Source organism: Acartia tonsa, chromosome 4 (assembly GCF_053477335.1).
Source record: "Acartia tonsa isolate MP-2025a chromosome 4, ASM5347733v1, whole genome shotgun sequence".
Lineage (NCBI taxonomy): Eukaryota > Metazoa > Arthropoda > Copepoda > Calanoida > Acartiidae > Acartia > Acartia tonsa.
In genome coordinates this window covers 37,684,099-37,706,084 of record NC_137263.1, presented here as the reverse complement: position 1 = coordinate 37,706,084, position 21,986 = coordinate 37,684,099, and the positions used below count along the sequence as shown (strand labels likewise).

The following is a 21,986-nucleotide window of genomic DNA, read 5'->3' as shown; positions in this document are numbered from 1 at the left end:
TATATAATAACGTGAAAATCTAGGAATAAATTCAGCCCCCCAACCAATAAGCAAATCTCAATGAAATTTAGTGGAAGTATTAAGAATGAAAACTAATACAATCCCTTAAAATTACAACCGACTATCAGGAATATGAGTTGTGAAAATCACAAAAACCTATACATCTAGGAATCGATCTAGCACTGCAACAAATAGACAAACCTTAAAGAAACTTTTTGAAAATATGTAGAATGTGAATTTATTTATTCCCTGAAAATTTCAGCCGTCTATCTTGAATAGAAGTCGAGAAAACCATGAAAAAAAGAAAATCTAGGAATAGATCTAGCACCCAACCAAAAGGCAAACCTCAATGAAAATATGTAGAATGTGAACTTATTCAATCAAAAAACAGGAGCCGAGAAAATCACGTTTCTCCAATAGCATAACGGACTGACAAAGTGATTATAGAGTAGCTTCGCTAATAAATTTTTTAGTGAGGGAAGGGGAAGTAGACCATCCCCATTTCTGATTTCAATTTTAAAAAGAAAGAATAAATAGGGGAAGGGTGGTGAATTTTTTCTAAGAGTAGTTTCTCTTGGGAGGGTTGTTGTACCCTCTCCCAGGACCTATGAGAAGCTACCCTGTAAAGGAACCATATCGGTTTAGCGGTTAGCGAGAACCTTCGGTACAAATAAACTGACAGAGAGACATACATCCTGTTATTACGTACTAAGTATATTCTATTAAATAAAGTAGTAAGTTTTTGGTCCGATGCTTAAGATTTTCATAACTACTTCACACAGTTACCGAGATGGTTTTAGGCTATTTTTCTACCATTTTGAATACAGGTTCTTGAAGGGATATGGAAGGACAGAGAAAATAGCCTACAACCTCACAAAGATCATGTCAGTTCAGCAGTTAGCGAGATTCTTCGTTACAGAAAAAAAGGATTTATAGGATAAACATATAATAGGATATAGGGTTATTTTGTCTATTGCGAAAGATCTCAGAAAATACTAGTCTTTAATACAAAGTAAATCAATGCCTGTCTGTCTAAAGCTTAAGATCTTGGTAACCGCTGAACAGATTGGGTTCTAATCTTCAGGGAATATATCTACTGGTCCTGTGGTAGTTTTAGGCTATTTTCTTAGAGTGTGGGAAACCCTACCTCCCAAAAAAATCAACCACCCCTCAATTTATTTTTGTAAACTAATGCAAATCAGCGGGGTGGGGGAACCCCCACCGCACCCTGGGGCGAAGCCTAAATGAAAAAAATAATCACAATCTTTTTTTATATTTTTTTTGACAAATTTCCAACAAACGATTCTATAAAAGAGGGGACGAAGCCTCTAGAGGCTAGGGGCGAAGCCTCTAATCCTAGTAGAAAGTAAAAAGCTTTAAGTGTTCCTCCCCCAAAGAAAATAGCAAAAAACCATCACAGGACTATTAGGTATATTCCGTGAAGAGTAGAGCCCAATAGGTTCAGTGGTTACTGAGATATTAAGCTTCTGATATACAGACGGACAAGCAGACAGACAGACATCATTCTACTTTGTATTATAGATAATATACTATTTTTGTAATACTTTTTGTACAAATACAAATAAATATACAAATACTTTTATACTTATATTTGATTCTTATTCTTTAAAAACTGAAGATACCAAAAAATAAGACTTCTTAATCCTAAACTGAGCACCATATGATATCTCGGAAAATTTACCCAAGTATATAAAGAATTTGAAAAAAATATCGTAAAATCTAGGTATTAAAGGGATAGTTGCATGAAATGCATTTAAACTTTAATTTAGTCAACTGCATATCTCTTTCTGTTCAATAGTTTAAACTAAATCTATAGGACATATATTTCAAATCCATAAATTTAAACCTTAAGTTCTAATAACAAATATGCATAATTTACCTACATGTTTTTGTTCTATGAAAATTTAAGATAATATTGAATTTATTTGATATAATACACCTATAGTTTTTGTTAAAATTTTCGTACAAAACATACAAATTACTTTTCTGCTAATATTTGATTCTTATTATTTTTAAAAAAACGTAAAACGTACAAAAATACAAATTTCAAAATACGTTACGTACACATATCAAAATAACGTCCAGAACGTACACAGATTCGATGCGTAACGTACAAAACGTACACTCTGGCCAGTCTGCAAAGAAAAGGTTCTAAAAAAAAGAAAACCTAATAAAACAAAGAAAAGGTTCTAAAAAAAAATAAACCTAATAAAAAAAAAGAATACCTACCCAATAAAAAAAGAATAGGTGTACATATAAAAAAAAACTTTTAATAAAAAAAATAGAACAAAGACACCTAAGCTCTGTAATATCTTGTAATCTTATTGTGATTGTTTTACATATCCTCTCTCACAGGTTCCGCTAGGGCCCCCCCGTACGTACCACATCTCGGTAGGGTAGGGGGAGAGTTGGATATATTGTAATAAAAAAACTCTAAGAATGGCGCCCAACAATGGAAAGAAAACTTACTCTTGCCTAGTCTGTAAAGCTAACCTGAAAAGAACAGAAACTTGTGTCCAATGTCAAGTTTGTGAAGAATACACCCACCCTGATTGTTCCAATATCAGCAAAGATCTACTAAAATATCTGGTTGATGAAAATAACGAGGGAAATTCAATCTCCTGGTCCTGCTCCCACTGTACAAAGGTGGCGAAGGTTCTGAACAATAAAGTGAAGGTGCTGTCAAAGGAGATACAGGATATAAAGAAAGATGTTGCTGATGTCAAAAAAGATTATGCTGACCTGAAAAAAGACGTTGCTGGTGTGAACAAAAAAAGCGAAGAAAATGAAAAGAAATGCAGTGAAAATAAAACCAAAATGAGGAAAGATATTTTTGCTGAATTAAGAGACAGGGAAGATAAGAAGTGTAACATAATCGTTCATGGTATAGATGAAGCTCCTGAAACTGCTAGAACTGCACAAGCCAAAAAAGATCATGATCTAAAACTTGTAAGAGAAGTAGCTGCCAGTATTGATGTTGACATTAGTGATGAAATAAGTATAAAATTCATTAAAAGAATTGGTCCTAGACCTACAGAAGTTGAAAATAAAAAATGTAGACCAATTCTCTTGGGTTTAAATTGTGAAGAACCAAAGAAAAAAATTGTCAAAAACAGAAAAAAACTACATGAAACATTTGAAAGTGTTTATATTGTTCCTGATCTGACTAAACAACAGAGAGAGGAGGAGGATGGTCTCTGGGAAGAGGCAAATAAACGGAACAATGAATTAGATGATGAAACTGCTTTAAAACTCCCATTGGAAGGTGATAGGCTCCAGGGGAGAAAAAAGGTTAATACTTTGCAAGAAAATAGATCCAACAAACAACACAATGAGAGGCAGGGGCAGAGGACGAGGCAGTTGGAGAGCAGGAAGGGGTAGGTACATTCCAGAGAGGGAGACTTCACAGAGCAAAAAAAGAGTGAGAACACAAGAGACAGAGAAAAGCAAAAAAAAGACAAGACAGTCAGAGGTGGAGGAGGAGACAGGGGCGGAGATGTCGGAGGAGGACAGAGCAGAGGAGGAGGAAGAAATGTCCAGCCGGGACTAAATATCCTGTACTTAAATGCACGCAGCATTTTAAGTAAAATAAATGAACTAAATGCAACTTCAACGAACATTAAGCCAGATTTAATTTTGATTACAGAATCTTGGTGCAACAGTGAAATAAATGATAATGTATTAAAAGTATGTGGCTACGAACTAAATAGTGATCTGAGAAAGGACAGATGTGATACCAATAATGGTATTGGCGGAGGCTTATTAGTATATGCAAGAAAAGGACTTGTAATTTTACCAAGTGACGAAAAAGTGATTTTAATCAATTTGTTAATTTTAAAGTTTTGACAAACAATTTTACTACTAATGTTATTTTAATCTATCGACCACCAAGCTCAAATAAACAAAATTGTGATAAACTTTTAGACTTTATCAAAAATGCCCCTACTGATAGTGTGATTGTTGGCGATATAAATTATCCTGCAATAGATTGGAAGAACCTGTCTTGTGAAGGCCAAGGTAAAGACTTTTTAAATACATGTCTTGACAAGGGTTTCCACCAATATGTTACCTTTGCTACCCACTCCAGAAATAATATACTTGATCTTGTGTTATCAAATAATGAGAACATTTTAAATGTTGAAAATCTTGGCCCACTAGGAAACAGTGACCACGTCATGCTTCTAATTACAACTAATCATGGTTTAGATGAAGAAGAAACAAGCTACACAAAATTTGACTGGAGAAAAGCAGACTATAGAGCTATGAACGAGGAACTTTCAAAAGGTAATTGGACAGAAAAACTGAATGGCAATATAGAAAAAAATTGGCAAGAATTAAAAACTTCTATCAATCAATCTATAAACAAAAATGTTCCTAAAATAAATGCTACCAGAAATCCTTCTAAACCAATCTGGTTTAATAGTTACATTAAACGTCTACTAAACAAAAAAACAAGATATTACAAGCTAAAAAAAAAACTGGGAGAGAAGAGGACTGTAAGAAATATGACGTCATAGCCAAAGAAACAAAAAAAGCTATTCAAAGAGCTAAGAGAAAAATCGAAGTCAACATTGCTAAGAAAACTGGAAATGATGGGAAGAGAAAGTTCAATTCCTACCTGAAATCAAAACTTGGTAAGAACACTGGCATTGGCCCCTTGATTGATACCCAAAAAAATACTGTTACTGACCCAAAAGCTATGGCAGATATGTTAAACAACTATTTTGGAAGTGTTTTTGTTGAAGATGATGGAACAAAACCGAATATAAATAAAGCCAATGTTAACAGTGAACTCAATGATATCAAAATAACTATGAAAGATATCGAAAGGAAAATAGATGAGTTGAAACCTGGCAAATCTCCTGGACCTGATAATATAAATACTAGTTTGCTGAAAAATTTAAAACCTGCTCTTTTGTATCCCTTAATGCTAATCTTTCAACAATCCTTGGACACAAGTACACTACCCGAAGATTGGAAAAATGCCAAAGTCATACCAATATTCAAAAAAGGAGCCAAAGGGAAACCTGAAAATCATAGACCTGTCTCTCTAACCAGTTCTGTTTGTAAAATGTTAGAAAGCATAATAAGAGAAAAAATATCAGAACACCTCAACAATAATAACCTCCTAAACAAAACCCAACATGGCTTTATGAAAAACCGATCTTGTCAAACAAATCTATTAGAATTTATGGACAAGATAACTGAATATGTGGATAATGGTGAACCTGTTGATATTGTATACTTGGACTTCAGTAAAGCATTCGATAAAATATCCCACTCTAAGCTTTTAATCAAACTTGAGGCTCATGGTATTTCTGGAAAAGTTGCTGGATGGATTAAAGAATGGCTGAAAGACCGAAAACAATTTTGTTTTTGTCAAAGGAGCTGAATCAAACATGATCTTTGTTATATCTGGAGTACCTCAAGGAAGTGTATTAGGACCTATTTTGTTCATAATTTATATCAATGACCTTGATGAGCAAGTTGAAAATCTAAATGTACTCAAGAAGTTTGCTGATGATACAAAAGGAGCCAAAAAAATCAGAAGCCAAAATGACGCCAATCAAATGCAAGATACTTTAAACAACCTTTTTAACTGGAGTAAAACTTGGAGTATGGACTTCAATACTAAAAAGTGTAAAATCATGCATGTAAGCAGAAATAATCCTGGATACAAATATACTATGAATGGAGAAGAATTAACTGAAGTGGAAGCTGAAAGAGATGTTGGAATCTGTATTACACAAAATTTAAAACCATCTAAACATGTAAATGAAGCTGTAGGGAAAGCTAGAGAAGTCCTTGGTAAAATAACTAGATGTTTTCATTACAGGGATAGACGTGTATTTTTACAACTCTATAAACAGTATGTGAGGCCACATTTAGAGTTCAGCAGTTCAGTATGGTCACCATGGACTACAGCGGACATAGATGCTTTAGAAAATGTTCAAATAAAAGCTGTAAAAATGATATCTGGCCTAAGTTCAAATGAATACCCTGACAGGCTTAACGAGCTAAACTTGTGGAGCTTAGAAAAAAGGAGAAAAATGTTTGACCTAGTTCAAATGTTTAAAGTGGCAAACAACATTGGAGAAATAAGTTTGAGTTTAAAGTTCCAGCAAGATAGTACAACCAGAAACATTACCAGAAATCAAAGTGAACCACTTAATTTAGTAAAGCAAAATTCAAGACTTGAGGTTAGAAAGAACTTCTTCACCAACAGGATTGTCGAATCATGGAATTCTGTACCATCGGAAATAAAACATTCTACTTCAACAGATAAATTCAAGAAAAAACTAATTGCCTGGATGAATCAACATTAAAACGAGCAGAAATCTTCAACCATTCCTCTAGATGAGGAGCTAGAAGATAAAGAACACAAGTATACCCAAGTAAGTAAGTCTTGATTTGAGTTAGTTTTGTCTTCTTGTAATTGTAGCAAAGTGCACATTATCAGTTGGACATAAGAGCTCTACCCCAAATCAGGTTAGCCTCTTATTATTAATCTTTATCTATCTTATATGCACCTAAACCGAAATATAATCAACTTGCACCCAAAGGTGATTAATTTATCATTTACAGTAGCAAGGCTACTCTACAATTAATACTAGTCATTGGTGGTAAATAAGACTGAGGGGCGGTATTGCACACTAAGTCATACGAAATATATTTTTCGTTAGCTAATTGCTTTGCTTTTAACATTTGGGAACCGTTTAAGCTATGAAAATAGATTTAAGTTTCACTGACAGACAAAAAAAACCTACAAAACTTAATACTTACCTACCTATTAAACAAACAATCATATTTTACATTTGATATACAAACTTTCTGCAAAAATGGCATTTTGAGAAGATTAGCCATATTATGATTAATTGTATTAAAAAATTTAAAGTCAAGGAAGCTTATCGATTAATATTAGAAATAAAGATTAGATTTATATAAATCTAAAAAAAATAACATTGAATGATTTGAATTAATTATTTTCTACCTGGACAACTTTAGGAGCTTTGTAGTTCTTTAATTTAACGGCATCAGCAGAAGTTTTACCCAGCTGCAGAAACTCTATGTAGAGGTCTGCTATTACGGATTCCTATATATGGAAAAAAAATAATCAGACAAGAAAAAAAATAGATAGAGTAATCTAACTATAATTTTAAATTATCATGCCGTGAATAGTTTAATCTTAAAACTGAACAAATGAGCATTTTGTTAACAACTTTTAACTGACGGAAAACCTTTCTTTTCTTTAGATGCGAAACTGTAAACTAAATTAGAAACCTAGTAAATAATTTTTTTTAACTGCTTGATATTAATGCTGGAAGGTTTACTAAAAAAAAGTCTATAAAAAGTATGTATGTATAAAATCTACCTTCATATTATAAGAACCCCGTTCTTTGTCTAAAGATGGCATTAAAATGCGCATCACTGGAAATAGTGATAACTTTTCATCTGCTGGATTCTAAACAAAACAAAATTCTAAGCGTTACTCAAAAACTTGTATCGTATATTTAAGAATTTTTCACGGCTAGTAAATGAAAAATTAATTCTAGTTTGTTGGCACTGAGAGATCTAAGGCCAAGGTTAAAAATTTAATATTTTAATTCAATGAATGAAATAGCTATTAAATTTATATAGAATGTCACATGAATGAAAAAAGACCAAAACCGACAAAAAACACTCAACACTTTAAGCTATTAGATATCCCTTAAAACTTCACCTTGCTGTAACAGTTTGCTTTCTTTCTACAGTATAACAAAAACTTCTCCATATTCTTAAATCTAATATCAAAACAACTTTATTGGCAGGTTATTAGGATAAATATCATAATAGTTAACTAAATGAATTGATATTATTTTACCAAAGCAGTTAAAAACTGACATAAAAAAGTTTTTATGAAAAGTTGCTCCTTTAGAATTTTAAAAAGGCTATCTTAAGCTTACTTATAATCCCCATTAAACGGATGGACTATCATTTTTATATTCTACTTTATGCACAAATGAAAATTATTGAACGTTCCATAATTTTGGGCATGTCTATCGATGCCCAAATAAAATATTTTTCTTGCAATTTTTAGAAGACTAAATATTTTTAAAAGCAAAGCTTTTCTATGGTTAGGATAGGTCCGTCCGTCCCGGATAGTTTTTTTCGTTAGTTTAGGCATGTTAGAATTGTTCTATCGATTTTAAACTTCCTTTAGTAGTTAGGTACGATTTAGAAAGCGTAGCAACTCTTTAATCATTACCAGAATGTCCGTACGTCTATTTTGAACATGTCGATTTTTTTTACTTTTTTAACAACAAATTTTCATGTGATCTAATCATCCGATTGATCTGATTTTTAGTATATTAATTCCTGGGACCAATGTATAATATTATAAGCGAAGCAACTCTATAATCAAGTCCTAAAAATGTAAGTATGTTCATAAACATTATCCTTTATCAAGAAGTTTTTCAACAAATTTACTTACAATTTTCGTTCGACTCTTATACATTTATATTCTGATTATTCAGTTCTGATACTATACAAATGTTAATGTCCGTTTGTCCTACCGTTTCAGTGCTTCGCTTTTATGGATGTTGTCATCCTTGTTTTAAAAGACATCCCATTGACGTCCATGTAACCCATAAAACATTCTACCTGCTCTTTTTCGGAACCTTGGCATTTTTAGATAAAAAATCTGTTAATTCTTTAAATGATAAAGTTTCACTCCAATCACACATTATATTCTGAAAAATGGTTCTAATCTCTCCAAATTTGCATAATATTTAACAACAGATCTTAACATTATTATTTTTATTAGAAAAAATTATCTAACTAAACATTAAGAGAATAGAAAAATTGTTTTTATTTAAACTTTTTAAAATAAAATTCTTTTTCTATAAAAATTTTAGCTAAACTATGACTAAATTAACACATTTGACGAAAATGATGACATATATGTATAATATTTTTTTGACACCATACCTTACGAAATTACTGTAAATTTTCATCTAATACACATTGACAAAAAAATAAAATAAAAAACGTTTACTTAATGTATAATAAAAATTAATTAAGCTCTTTTCATACATTAACTTACAACTTTTAAAAAATAATTGAAAGCCAGAATACTATTCAGATGGCAGTTTAAATAATCAAATTAAAGGAAAAGTGCAAAAATTATTTTATAGAAAATTCCACAAATTAAGACAGTTTTATCCGAAATTTTAAATTCTAATAAGCTCATTTTCTTTTGATCTATGTAGAAAATATATAAAATCAACAAATAATAAGCTCGAACTCTGTAAATTTGATTTTTAATGAATATAAAATGCGATTATTTAAAATAAAACAAGCATATTCTAGAAAATAAATGAACAAAAATAAATAATATGAGAACAGATACAAGATTTTTACTCTCACAACCTTGGTCATTATTTTTATACAATATCAACAATGGCACTAAGAGTATATACAAAACAGTTTATCATACAATAACATGTGTTAATGGAAATATGAACGATGATATATGCTTATAAAATGAATATAATCTTCTACTTTTTTACTACAAATACAAATTTCTCAGACAAACCAAGATTTAAACTCGTGTGGTAAAGCTCCTCTCCTATAATAATACAAAGTTTTAACTACCTATTAAAGAACAACAAATAATCTAAGGCGTTCATTAGTTTCAACTACTTATAGGTTTTCATATTTTTCTTCATGAATCTCTTATTATAAATGTTGAGAATTAATGAAATTAACATAAGAATATTTACCTTGGATAGAACGTATGTTTGAGACTGTACTGTAGAAAATTTGTTACTCTGCTTGTATAAATATCAGAAACTCTAAAAATAAACACCAATTAATAAAGATCAAGGAAAGAAAACGAAGTAGTGGGTTTCTTCGTATTTTCACAGTGCTTTTGATAGGTTATTTTAGGTTAGGTAAATCTTAATAATTGCCTTGTATGGTTAGGAAATTGGCCCCGCTGGGTAAGAGCCCCTCGCAGGGAGAAAAGCTACTGTGAAAATAAGACGAAGCCCGGCCTGAGATGGCAATCCAAGGAACTTAGCACAAAATTTGGATTCTGATCGCAATACAAAATATTGACAGATCCATCCAAAACGGATGCGAATACCGGATTAATCCAAGTTAAAGATCAAAATTTTCGCGGATTTTGTTGTTTCGGTCCAAAAATATGAGGGTTATTCCGGAACGGATTCAGATTGCCATTTATGATCATAGAAAGGATAAGTAACACAAAATATACCCGTTTTTCTTTTAATAAATGATTTAGATGAATCTTTTAAAACAAAGGTAGAGGTAATCTCCCCCAAAAAAGTTGTAAAACATCACTTGGCCAGTAAGGAGCTTCATTAGGCGACAATAATTAGCGAAATCTTTAGCTACAGAAACACCAAAAATAAATCCGGTTAATTTTAATAAGTACTAGCGGCTACGCCCCTAGAGGCCTCTGTAACAGACGGGTTCTGTTGTCACTTTACAAGATTTTAATATGCACCAATAAACTGATACTTTTAAAGATGCGAGTATTTTCAGTAAGAACTACAGTGAAGTATTTTTTAGATAATTTATTAATAACTAAACACTGGTTCACAAATACATTTCATCTTAAGCTGTTCAAAATTTATTGCATTTCTTATCTAAAATCAAAAGAAATACTTGAAGTAATTAATAAAGAGAATTATGAACAACCTATAACTAAAAAACTATTATCACAAAAAAATACATCCATTCACTTCAAGAATCAGGTACCAAATGATGTGTACGTGGATTTTTATGTACAATGTACATACAAGTTTGATCTAGATAAACTAGTTTGGTGTACTATGAAAAAGGTACATTATTAGAAATGGTAACAGAATAAAGGGGGAAAGGGGATATATCATTTTGAAGATTAGTCTTTACAAATGGACAACATATAACATAAAATCACCCCGCAACACTGGCCCAGGGCAAGAAAGTCCATTTGTAACACTAAATCCCTTAGATATTTAGATTAACATATCATCTGCTATTGTTAGCTCTGTGGTGAAGTGCTCTACAATGAACAGGATATATTTTGATCAGTAGGAAAACGTCTGTAATTAGACATCAAACACAAAGTTGTCTCTAATAGATTTGTATTATTATTATTGCCAGAAGACAAGTCTTCCTAAATGAGGCAACATGATTATAACTACACTTTAACTATAGAAATATATAATTGCCAGGAAACAAGTTTCCTTAATAGGCAATCATTAAAATGAGTTTTATTTTGATTAATGCTCAATTATAGGTATTAAAGTGATCACTTAAGAACATTATTGATCAATGTAACTCTTCAAAGCATCATAAATCACAGAGTCTGATGGCTTGTGGTGAGATTTAGTTACACAAAACAGAACAGAGTAACAGGGTCTGGAATTATCAGAAGCATGCAGGGCTTCACAATCTCTACATCTCAGGACTGAAGGTACTAATCTAAAGTTTGAGCACTTTGCACCTCTACAAAGACTTGAAGACTTCAAACAAACAGCACAGTGGGTAAAGCTTGAGACCTTTCTTGCTTTAACTCTATTGTGGGTAGATGTCTTGAAGAATTCTTTACATCCAATAATACTGTGATTATGGCCAGGCAGCACACATGGGTACTCAATGTCACTGACACCTTTGAACTTCTTATTATCGGATCCTTCATTGGATAAGTTGCTCACATTGATGGAAGGATTGTTCTTGCTAAAGGAGCTCACTGACTTTGTCTTCTGATCAGGTAGAGTTTTGTAAGATCTTTGACATAACTGTAAGCAAGACAATATCTCAAAATGCTTATGGATTGTCTTCAATAATAATTCATAGGACATTTTCCCTTTGATGTTCAATGTATCTATTCCATCTTGAATGATCTTGTCAAAGAAGTCAAACTTTGTTTCTTTCGGCACAAGGTTTAGTAGATTGTGCAGAAAGTCCTTGGAGTAGAGGAATAACTCAAAATCCTTTGAATAAGGGAATTGGGGTCTCAGAAAAGAATTAATTTTGTCCATGCTGGAACTGAGCTTTCTGAGATAGAAATGGGAGTGTTCAATGTTTGTTTGATCTAATGGAAAAGGTATGGTTGACAAAGGCTTGAGTAAAGCTAAAACAATATCTTTAGGATCGCCATATTTGTGAATTAGAAACTGCTTAGTAGCTTCATAATCTCCCTTGTGGGTTTCAACTTCTTCTTGGAGAACTGTTGATAAGTACTTTCCATATAGCAACTAAGCTTTCTCCTCAACATAATCAAAATCAAAGGTGAGACCTTCAAATCTTCTGAAGAACTCATAGACATCCATTGTAGAATTAGGAGAAAACTTTTCTAAATCAGAATACAAAGTGTAGCCTTGAGATTTTTTGAAAATTCCTCTAGATAAAAATAACCCTCTTAACTTGGAGGTCCAACTGGTAGCATCTTCAACAAGTTTTGTAGCAGAAAGAGCCTTTTCAATGTCATAACATGTAATACTAAAATACTCTCTGATAGATTCTTGTAGAAATTGAACTTTTTGGTCTACTGGATTCAGATAGTTGTTGTACAAGAACAGCAAGGTTGGTCTATCTAAGTCTTTGTCAGACAAAGGAATGAGAAGGTTCCTCAAATCATTAATTTGATTTGTTAACAACTTGCCATATATCTTTAGGGCATTATTCACTGGATCATTTACACATGCTTCATGATAAATAGGAACATTTTTCCCTGTTTCATCTTTAGAAGCTGTTGTAGATTTAGGGGATTCTGGATTCATTTTATAATCAATACACTCAGAATTGGGCTTGGAGCCTTTTGGCATAGAAGTGGATGAAAAGAATTTCACTGAGTTCAGCTTATCTATCTTGGAATGAAGTAATTTAATTTCTGCTGACAAAGTTGAAATTGAAAGAGCATCAGAATTATTTTCAAAATTTTGAGCATCATTGGAGGTATTCAAGCTATTCCTTGACTCAGAATATTGTTCACTGTCATGAGCAGAAGTAGTCAGAAAAGAGTCTGGCTTGTTGTTACAATCTGAACATTCAAGATTTTTTGACACAGACTCTAACTGAAACTCTGTTGTAGTAATAGATGGATTACTCTCAACTCTTCTAGGCTCAGAAGCAAATGGAAAGAAATTTTCTGATTTTAGTTGATCAAGCTTAGAATGCAGTATTTTAATTTCTGATGCCAGTGTTGAAATGGTCCAGTCTTCAGAGAAGACTTCAGGATCTTGGATGCAGTTAGAAACACTCAAGCTTTCACTTCTATTGAGTGACTCATTGACTGATGAAGAACTGCCATATCCAGATTCCATTCGCAATTTAGAACTAGAGACTTAAGTGATTTGTTCAGCTTGAAAAGACTTCATGATAAATTCTTTTAAAACCTTAGTAAATCAATTTAAACTATATAGTTGTTACCTTGCTTAGTTCTCGAAAGAACCCTAGCTAAAGCAACTTTAATACTTAAGTTTAAAGGTGAATTGAAATTGTTGAAGGTGGACCAGAATTGTTGAAGGTGGACCAGAATTCTTAAAGGCAGACCAGAATTGTTGAAGGCAGACCAGAATTGTTGAAGGCCAACAGGAATTGTTGAAGGCAGACCAGAATTGTTGAAGGTGGACCAGAATTATTGAAGGCGGACCAGAATTATTGAAGGCAGACCAGAATTATTGAAGGCGGATCAGAATTATTGAAAGCGGACCAGAATCATTGAAGGTGGACCAGAATTATTAAAGTCGGACCAGAATCATTAAAGGCGGACCAGAATTATTGAAGGCGGACCAGAATTATTGAAGGCGGACCAGAATTGTTAAAGGCGGACCAGAATTGTTGAAGGCGGACCGGAATTGTTGAAGGCGGACCAGAATTGTTGAAGGCGGACCAGAATTGTTGAAGGCGGACCAGAATTATTGAAGGCGGACCAGAATTTTAGAAGGTGGACCAGAATTGTTGAAAGCAGACCGGAATTGTTGAAGGCGGATCGGAATTGTTGAAGGCGGACCAGAATTGTTGAAGGCGGACCAGAATTGTTGAAGGCGGACCGGAATTGTTGAAGGCGGACCAGAATTGTTGAAGGCGGACCAGAATTGTTGAAGGCGGACCGAAACTGTTGATGGCAGACCGGAATTGTAAAGGCAGACCAGAATTATTTAAACAGAATTGTTGAAGGTAGACCAGAATTGTTAAGGCGATCCACAAGTTTTTTTTTTTTTTTTTTACAATGGTCTGAATTTTGGCAAGTAGGCCAAGTGGAAAATGTCAAAGTTATAATATAGCAAAAGCAATAAACAATTTTAGTGCTATTAATGAAATCTAAATTTTGAACTGTAACAGACGGGTTCTGTTGTCACTTTACAAGATTTTAATATGCACCAATAAACTGATACTTTTAAAGATGCGAGTATTTTCAGTAAGAACTACAGTGAAGTATTTTTTAGATAATTTATTAATAACTAAACACTGGTTCACAAATACATTTCATCTTAAGCTGTTCAAAATTTATTGCATTTCTTATCTAAAATCAAAAGAAATACTTGAAGTAATTAATAAAGAGAATTATGAACAACCTATAACTAAAAAACTATTATCACAAAAAAATACATCCATTCACTTCAAGAATCAGGTACCAAATGATGTGTACGTGGATTTTTATGTACAATGTACATACAAGTTTGATCTAGATAAACTAGTTTGGTGTACTATGAAAAAGGTACATTATTAGAAATGGTAACAGAATAAAGGGGGAAAGGGGATATATCATTTTGAAGATTAGTCTTTACAAATGGACAACATATAACATAAAATCACCCCGCAACAGCCTCTATAGGGGCACTTGAGGAGGGGAGAGTCGAATTTGATAACCTAATTTATTATTCTAGATTTTAGAAGAAAAAGTAAAAAAAAAATTGGGGGGGGGGGGGGGGGGTGCCCCCCACATTTTTAATTTTAGTTAAAAGATTTGTTTTTTTTTTTGGGGGGGGGGTAATTTTCTTCTAGGGGCGATTTCTCTTGGGAGGGTGGTGGTACCCTCCCCCAAAATAGTTATAAACCTTCCCGGGACCTATGAGAAGCTACCCTGTTAAGGAAAACCTGATTGGTTCAGCGGTTAGCGAGATCCTTCGGTACAAACACACAGACAAACAGACATCCTGTTACTTTAGTATAAGAATAAGGTTTCCTTACCTAAAAAGTTTTCTAGAGAAGTATGTTGGATTATTATGAGAGCGGAACAAGGAGCCAAAGTGCGGGTTAAACATGTTTCTGAGGTTGTGCTGGATAATGTTCACCTCGTGCTGCCACTCCTTCACCACCTCGATGGCGGTAGGGTCCTCGCAGTCCTGGTGGTCCTCAATTAGGGATTTCAGCACCTTTAATTGGAAGAATGAATGTAAAAACAAAATAACGAAGTATAGGTGTTCACTGTTCAGGTCGAATAATACCTCCAAAGGGGTGAGGGAGGAGGGATTGAAATTAACTTAGAGATAGTAAGAAAGAGATATTTGTCTAAACTTTTACAGAAAATCATCTTCATGATTCACGAAATCAGCCTGAAAGTTTTGACTGTACATGGTATTGAAATATGTCTTGTTCGGGCTAAGAATTTTAAAATAATATTTTAAGCCATTGTTTTGAATTTGATTTATCACGTCCTTTCTTTAGTAATAGAAAATTTGTGTATTACGCCTATCAGTGAAAATAACAACAAGAAAATAACACAACACTTAAAAATGCAAAATTAATTTTGATTGGTGGAATAGTTGGAACCCATAGTTTCACCTTTTGGATGAGTGTATCCATCTGTTTAAAAAAATAAATCTTAATGGTTAATGAAATAAAATGTAAAATTGTAATACCTGTTGCCAATTTACTCCCCATTTAAATTCTTCTGTATTCATCATATTAATCTCTTTTTCCAATTCTCTAAATTAATCAAGTTGATATTCAGTTGTTTTTTTCATAAAATGTTTTATTTTCGTACCCCAAACCTATCATTAGAATAAAATAAAAGTTTTTAAAGCAAAATATATCAAGGGAACTTAAGGGAGAAGAAAATGGACGATTAATTGATGAACATTATTCACCACCCGAATAAAATTATCCAATCTGTAGACTAAAACTAATGGTTGGCAAATTTAGATACCAAAGAATAAGAGAACGTATCTATAAAGTTATGGTTACCAGCATGATTTACCGTCAGATGTCCCCTCTTTTTCTATCTTTTAACTCTAGGAAAGTCTTATCCAAATGAAAAATATGCTTACCTAATAACTGCAGCAGTCTTCCAGCCATGGTGCAAAGTAACATCCGCCAGATCGGCGTACGGATGGTCGCCAAAGTACATCACATTGCCGCCCATCCAGCCTGTCAACCGCTGGAAATCATTGATAGTTCCGCCAGCATAGATTTTGCCGGCTTCCAAACTTGTTACCTGTATATATTGAAATTGGTTAGGTATTTTCTATACAATTTTCTTAAAGTAAGAGTATTATCAACAGGGTGTCGGAGCCGTATAATTTTGATGCGGCTCCGGCTCCAGCTCCGGCTCCTACCTTAAAATTAATATATAAATTTTTTTCATTATTGAATTTGATAAAATAAAATAAATAATATAAAATATTTTACTTTTATTTGATTAAAGCTATATAAAAGTAGAAGGATGTGTGTCTATTTGTTAAGTAACAATAGTTTTTCAGTTTATTATATGGAAATAGACCGTTGCCAAATTATAATATTACTTTAAAAAATCATTTTTAGCTAATCCGGAGCCGGAGCCGTTTTTAACGAAAAATACGGCTCCGGCTCCACCAAAAAATGTTGCTGCTCCCGGCTCCGGCTCCGATACACTGATTATCAACATAAAGATTCAGCATAAGTGATGTTCAAAAACGTGCAATGAAATAGAAGTAAACTAGCGGCTTCGCCCCTAGCCTCTAGGGGCTTTGCCCCAAGAGGTATAATTACATCTTCTATTACTTACCCAGCAGAACGGATCGCAAATTTTCGCACCTACCCAGAAGGAAAACATTTTCTCGTTTAAATAACGAATTCGCAAAATTCGTAAAAAAAATAATGTGTTCTCAAGAAAATTATTTTTTTTTTTTTGGGGGGGGGGGGTAAATTTTCATTTTTGGGGGGGTTGGGGGTGTCCCACCCCCAAGAGAATAGCTTAAAACCACCACAGGACCGATAGGTATATACCCTGAAGAGTAGAATCCAATCGGTTCAGTGGTTACCAAGATCTTAAGCTTCAGACGGACGGACAGACATCAAGCTACTTTGTATTATAGATAGGTATTATAAATTAGTTTTATTAAACCTAGTAAATTGTCTATTTTTTATTGACATCTACAGCAGCTTTAGATATTTTGAGACAATAGAGAAAGAACAACCATTAAATATACTAAAGGCTTCGGCAACAGACAAACAAACGTCCAAATACTTTTATATATTGATGAGCTACCTTATCCCAGAAGAAAACTCGTCTGCTGTAATCATATTGTCTGAATGGCTGTGAAGAGTTGGTAAAAAAATGAGGCTTCCCAGCTTGGACTACTATAACCTAAATTAAATCTTTTTTATAGTTGCTCTGTAATTGTGCAAGAATAAAATACAACAATTGATTTTTTTTGCTATAAGCTAAGCATTCTGTATTTTAATTGAATATCTATTATATCTTTTATAAGATCTCAGATAGCATTCCAACTATGACCTTCTTTATCATTACCATCACCCTAGTTACGGCAGGTGTCTTACCTAAATATAAGGGAAAGTAGTAGAAATGCGTTGGTAAGGAGGGAGGGGGGGGGGGGGATGCAAACAATGACTTTAGTGTCTTTAAGAAGATGAAAAAAGTCTAAAAACAACTCTAATGGGGTATCTAGTCTGATCAAAAACCTAAGGTATTTTTTTCTCAAATAGTTAAAAATGTAAGTAGGTACTAACCTGAAATAAATCCCTCCAGTTTTCCCCGACCATATAGGCCATACCCGCGTGTACTGTTTCAAATGGAGAATTTGTTATGAGGAAAATCTTCTTTCCTGCTTCTTGTAATGATATCAAGTATGGTGCCAGTAAAGTATCCTAAAAAAATGTAATAGATTAAACAAGACAGGAATATATTACAGTTTAAAACGAACCTCTTTCTGCTTTCAATTTTAGATTTTAAAAGAAAAAGTTTTTTGGGGGAGGGGGGGATTATAGGAGAACCATATCGATTCAACGGTTAGCGGTTACTTACTCACAGAGTCATACTGTTACTTTTATATAAGGATTACCTTGTGTAGATATAGACTAGGATTTGATCTGACTTCAGCGTGGAATGTTGCATGTGCTAAACCTATCAAGTAGAAGAAAGTAAAATCATGAAAAACAATTTTACTTATTACTATTATTATTATACACAATATCATAAATATTTCTGTCTCTTTGTAATGACTTTTAAAAAAGATTTCACCTAATTTCTGACTTGAGTTAAATAATCAATTCTTTTATATAATTAGTTCATCTTTGAATTGAATAATATTGATTTTGTAATGAAAATATTAAATGTGTATTTACCTATACATTTAGAAATATCATAGTACAATGACTCTGGCTGGTACTCAATATCATTCTCCTTGAACAGGTCCATCACAGAGGCCATGAGACTCATCTCTGGCTTAGAAAAGATATCTGCCAACTGAACCATCTTAACCTTCAACAAGGGTGGAGGGTTCAAAACCTAACTCATATTTTTTTTCTTGCAGTTAAGATTTTTAACTCACTGTGTTTTCAATTCATTTTTCCATTAAGATTTTGATAACATGTTGATATTATTAACAGTGTATTATCGCTATGATAGAACACCTGTCATTCTTAAGCAAGGGTTAATTAAAAGGAAGAACGATCCTATTTTGGTTACATATCTGACATCTTAACTAAAAATTAATACCATAAAAACATTCATTGCCTTCCAATATTAGGTAACCCTTCTTTATGCTATTTTTGTGGATCGCCCAAAAAAAGTAAGATTTTTGTTAAAAATGTAGGTTTGACTAGAAAGTTAAGGTTTGAACAGGCCTGCCTTTGATCCATGTCCCGAGTTGACACCAACATTGAGCTTGGTTGCCTCCAGATAGTTGATAGGTAGATGTCGTCTGGTGTACAGAGATATTACCTCCTCATCACTCAACTTTTCCTTACCCCTGAGAATGGGATTTAAATTATTGAGTTCTAATCTGTTTCTTTCAAAAGGGAGAGGAGAAATGCACTAAGAAACACCGTAAAAAGCTAAAAATATCATATCAAGAAGCTAGAACGAGGTACTAACCCAATTGAAATAGTTACCTGGTCCTATTTTAGTCATCACAAAATACCATTTCACAGTATTTTCACATTTTTAGCAAGTGAAATCATAAAACTTATTCAAGAATTAAGTTTCGAACTATATGTTGGCGACAATTATTTAAATGTGCCCCCCCTAATACCTATTTTAAGGAAGCTATATAAGAATATATTAAGTTTTAGCTATTTTATTATATCACCTTTTATTTTTGAACTCTTTCAACTGATGATAATGAAAACTACTTTAAATAAAGTATCATACCTGTAAACCGTTCCAAACTGAATCTGATGAAAACTGTCAACCTTCAGGAAAAGACCTTTCTCAACGTCATAATGTAATCCCCTAAAATACATTGAAATATAATATGATGTTCTAGAACGATATATAATAGGCGATACCGCACAACCAATGACATTAAGACTGCCTCTTTCCATTATTTTATATTACATTCAGAGATCTAAGGTATTTATAAGACATTGGACGAAAAACTGATATATATCCACAATGATGATGAAATAAAATACCACTTTTATAAATTTAAATTATTTGTTGAAAAGTTAGGACAATGAAAGTTAGGAACCAACCAATTAAAAATTTTAAAAAGTTCCCAAAGTTTGAGCTATCGAATAAGATAAGGTTATAAAACTTTGGGTACCACCAGTGAAAATTACAGTACCTTACCTGATTAAACTATTGTTTTTGACGTGGTGACAAACTTAAATGACAGAAAAGATTCGCTTACAAGGTGTATAGCTGTACCTTATCGCAAAATTGGGATCATAAATTAATTTTCCCACAGTATCAGGATATCCATATTTCTTCACTAAAAAAATAAAATGATTATCACAATTCATATAAAAAATGTCAAGTAAAGAGTGTTCAGTTCATTATTATTACAAAAACCAAACTGTTCCTTCCCATCTGCTTTCCATGAAAAATCCTCTAATATTTTTCATACGTTTGCGACTTTTGGCTAATATAAAACATTTTAAGTCATGAAACGAGTTTAAACCTTGCAATCGCCTTAAATTTGATACTTTCTAAAGCCCGACTGCTAAAATTAAATCATCCCAAATCCTTTCTATTTCAAAGAATATGAACTCAAGGCCTATACAAAATTAAGTATTCAATGATTCCCAATCCAGTAAAATTTCAATTTGAAGATCTTATATCAACAAAAGCAATATAAAAAACTAAAGGCTCTTATGAAAGTGTATCTAAACCAAAAAAAAGCAGTCTTAAATAGAATCCGAGAAAATCACATTTTTTCTATAACGTCACTTACTAATAGACGGACGGCTAAACAAATTAAAGAATAGCTTAACCGGTTAAAACCATACCTAAATGTTCCTTAGCAATATCGTGTATAAGATATTCTACTCCTTTCTTATAGCTGGCAAGCGTGTAGTCATAATCAAATCCATAAACTTCAACCTAATATAAAGTACATTTAATTGAATAATACAACCAACAATTTATAGTTATAATTATCAAATAAGAAAAAGTATATCATGGGTTTTAATATTTATTAAATTAGATAAGTACATGTAAAAAAGCATATTGACCTACAATTTTATTGAAAGAAAAAAATGAGTTTTATAAATACTGAAATATGTACAAGATCAATTTATTGTCTATTGCCAAGTATAATTTCTTCATAAGGTTATTCAATGTTCTCAAAATAATTTTTTCATAGAGTTTATATTGTTGTATGATGAAGAATATACAAACCTCAGATAAATCAATTTGATCGTTGCAAAATACTTGATTGACTTCTATGTCTGGGGGTAGCTTTTTACATCTGATAATGTTATTGGATTTCTAATAACGCCTGTTTAACATTTTTATTAAAGGCCTGACAAATTTGAAAGAGGTAATTTGTTATTTGGTTTAAATCGTAATTTTTAAATCACTTACAACAAAATTATTTGGTAAAGATTTTACATAGGGTTGTTTGAACAATACCTATAATTCCATGGTTCATTTCTCGATTGTAAAACCAGTGTAAACCATGTTTGATAAACAAATTAAAAGCAGTTTAAGTAAATTGCAAATATTCATATCATTTCATACTCTTATTTTTTATTAGTTTCATGTTACTTTAAATGGCTTCTTAGGGTGAAGATTTCTACAGTAAAGGGTTGATCCGTACGTTCGTAATGAGTAGCAATGATCGTTATTTTAGATTTGTTCATGTGGACTATTTATTTCTAATTTCTTATGATAATTCCTGAAACAATAATTAAGTGCAGTCACTTTATATTTAATAATGATCGTCTGATTTTTCGTGCTTTTCTTTTTAGGAATGTTGTCATACTTGTTTATTCTAAACCTAAAAAAGTTAAGACATGATGAGAAATCCATGCCTGAGCCAGCTCTTTGCTTGATCATAATTTGTCCACAAGTCCTGACAGGAGATTTTTCTTGCCTGCTCAACAATCAATGTTTGTCCTCTTAGTCTACCTGACAAACATTTTACACCATTTGTCAAGAAAGACTTGTGACAACTAGACAATTGTCTCTTGTCGTATGTTTGTAATTTTGAAAATAATACTTTTTTCTGTCTATTGTTATATTTACAAAACTGTCCAAATTTACTAGCACTGGTAAAAATAGTTGTGGCCATTTTCATTATCAT

At 32.6% G+C, this 21,986-nt stretch overlaps 3 protein-coding genes across 5 annotated transcripts in view; 1 reads left to right on the top strand and 2 right to left on the bottom strand.

Moving 5' to 3' along the window:
* Positions 1–8,759, bottom strand: part of DNAlig4 (DNA ligase 4) — an 18,383-nt gene extending 9,624 nt beyond the window's left edge. For both annotated transcript variants that reach the window (XM_080157941.1, XM_080157942.1), the window contains exons 1-4: positions 8,662–8,759; positions 7,742–7,802; positions 7,394–7,483; positions 7,013–7,114 (exon numbers count right to left, since the gene is read on the bottom strand). In XM_080157941.1, coding sequence (XP_080014067.1) covers positions 7,013–7,114; positions 7,394–7,483; positions 7,742–7,802; positions 8,662–8,744 — 336 coding nt within the window. In that variant the 5' untranslated portion in view covers positions 8,745–8,759. The remainder of the gene's footprint in view (positions 1–7,012; positions 7,115–7,393; positions 7,484–7,741; positions 7,803–8,661) is intronic.
* Positions 1–21,986, top strand: part of Rpt2 (26S proteasome regulatory subunit Rpt2) — a 123,485-nt gene that overhangs the window by 1,115 nt on the left and 100,384 nt on the right. The gene's annotated exons all lie outside the window — the stretch shown is intronic.
* Positions 8,749–21,986, bottom strand: Nt5c (5' nucleotidase C). Its single transcript, XM_080157945.1, has 15 exons — positions 21,715–21,986; positions 21,080–21,149; positions 20,689–20,782; positions 20,108–20,171; positions 19,610–19,690; positions 19,088–19,208; positions 18,583–18,718; positions 18,300–18,361; positions 17,968–18,105; positions 17,486–17,584; positions 16,287–16,453; positions 15,879–15,945; positions 15,208–15,392; positions 9,783–9,854; positions 8,749–9,628 (listed from the first exon to the last, which is right to left on the bottom strand). The coding sequence occupies exons 1-15, from the start codon at positions 21,984–21,986 to the stop codon at positions 9,586–9,588; spliced, it is 1,671 nt and encodes a 556-aa protein (XP_080014071.1). The 3' UTR covers positions 8,749–9,585.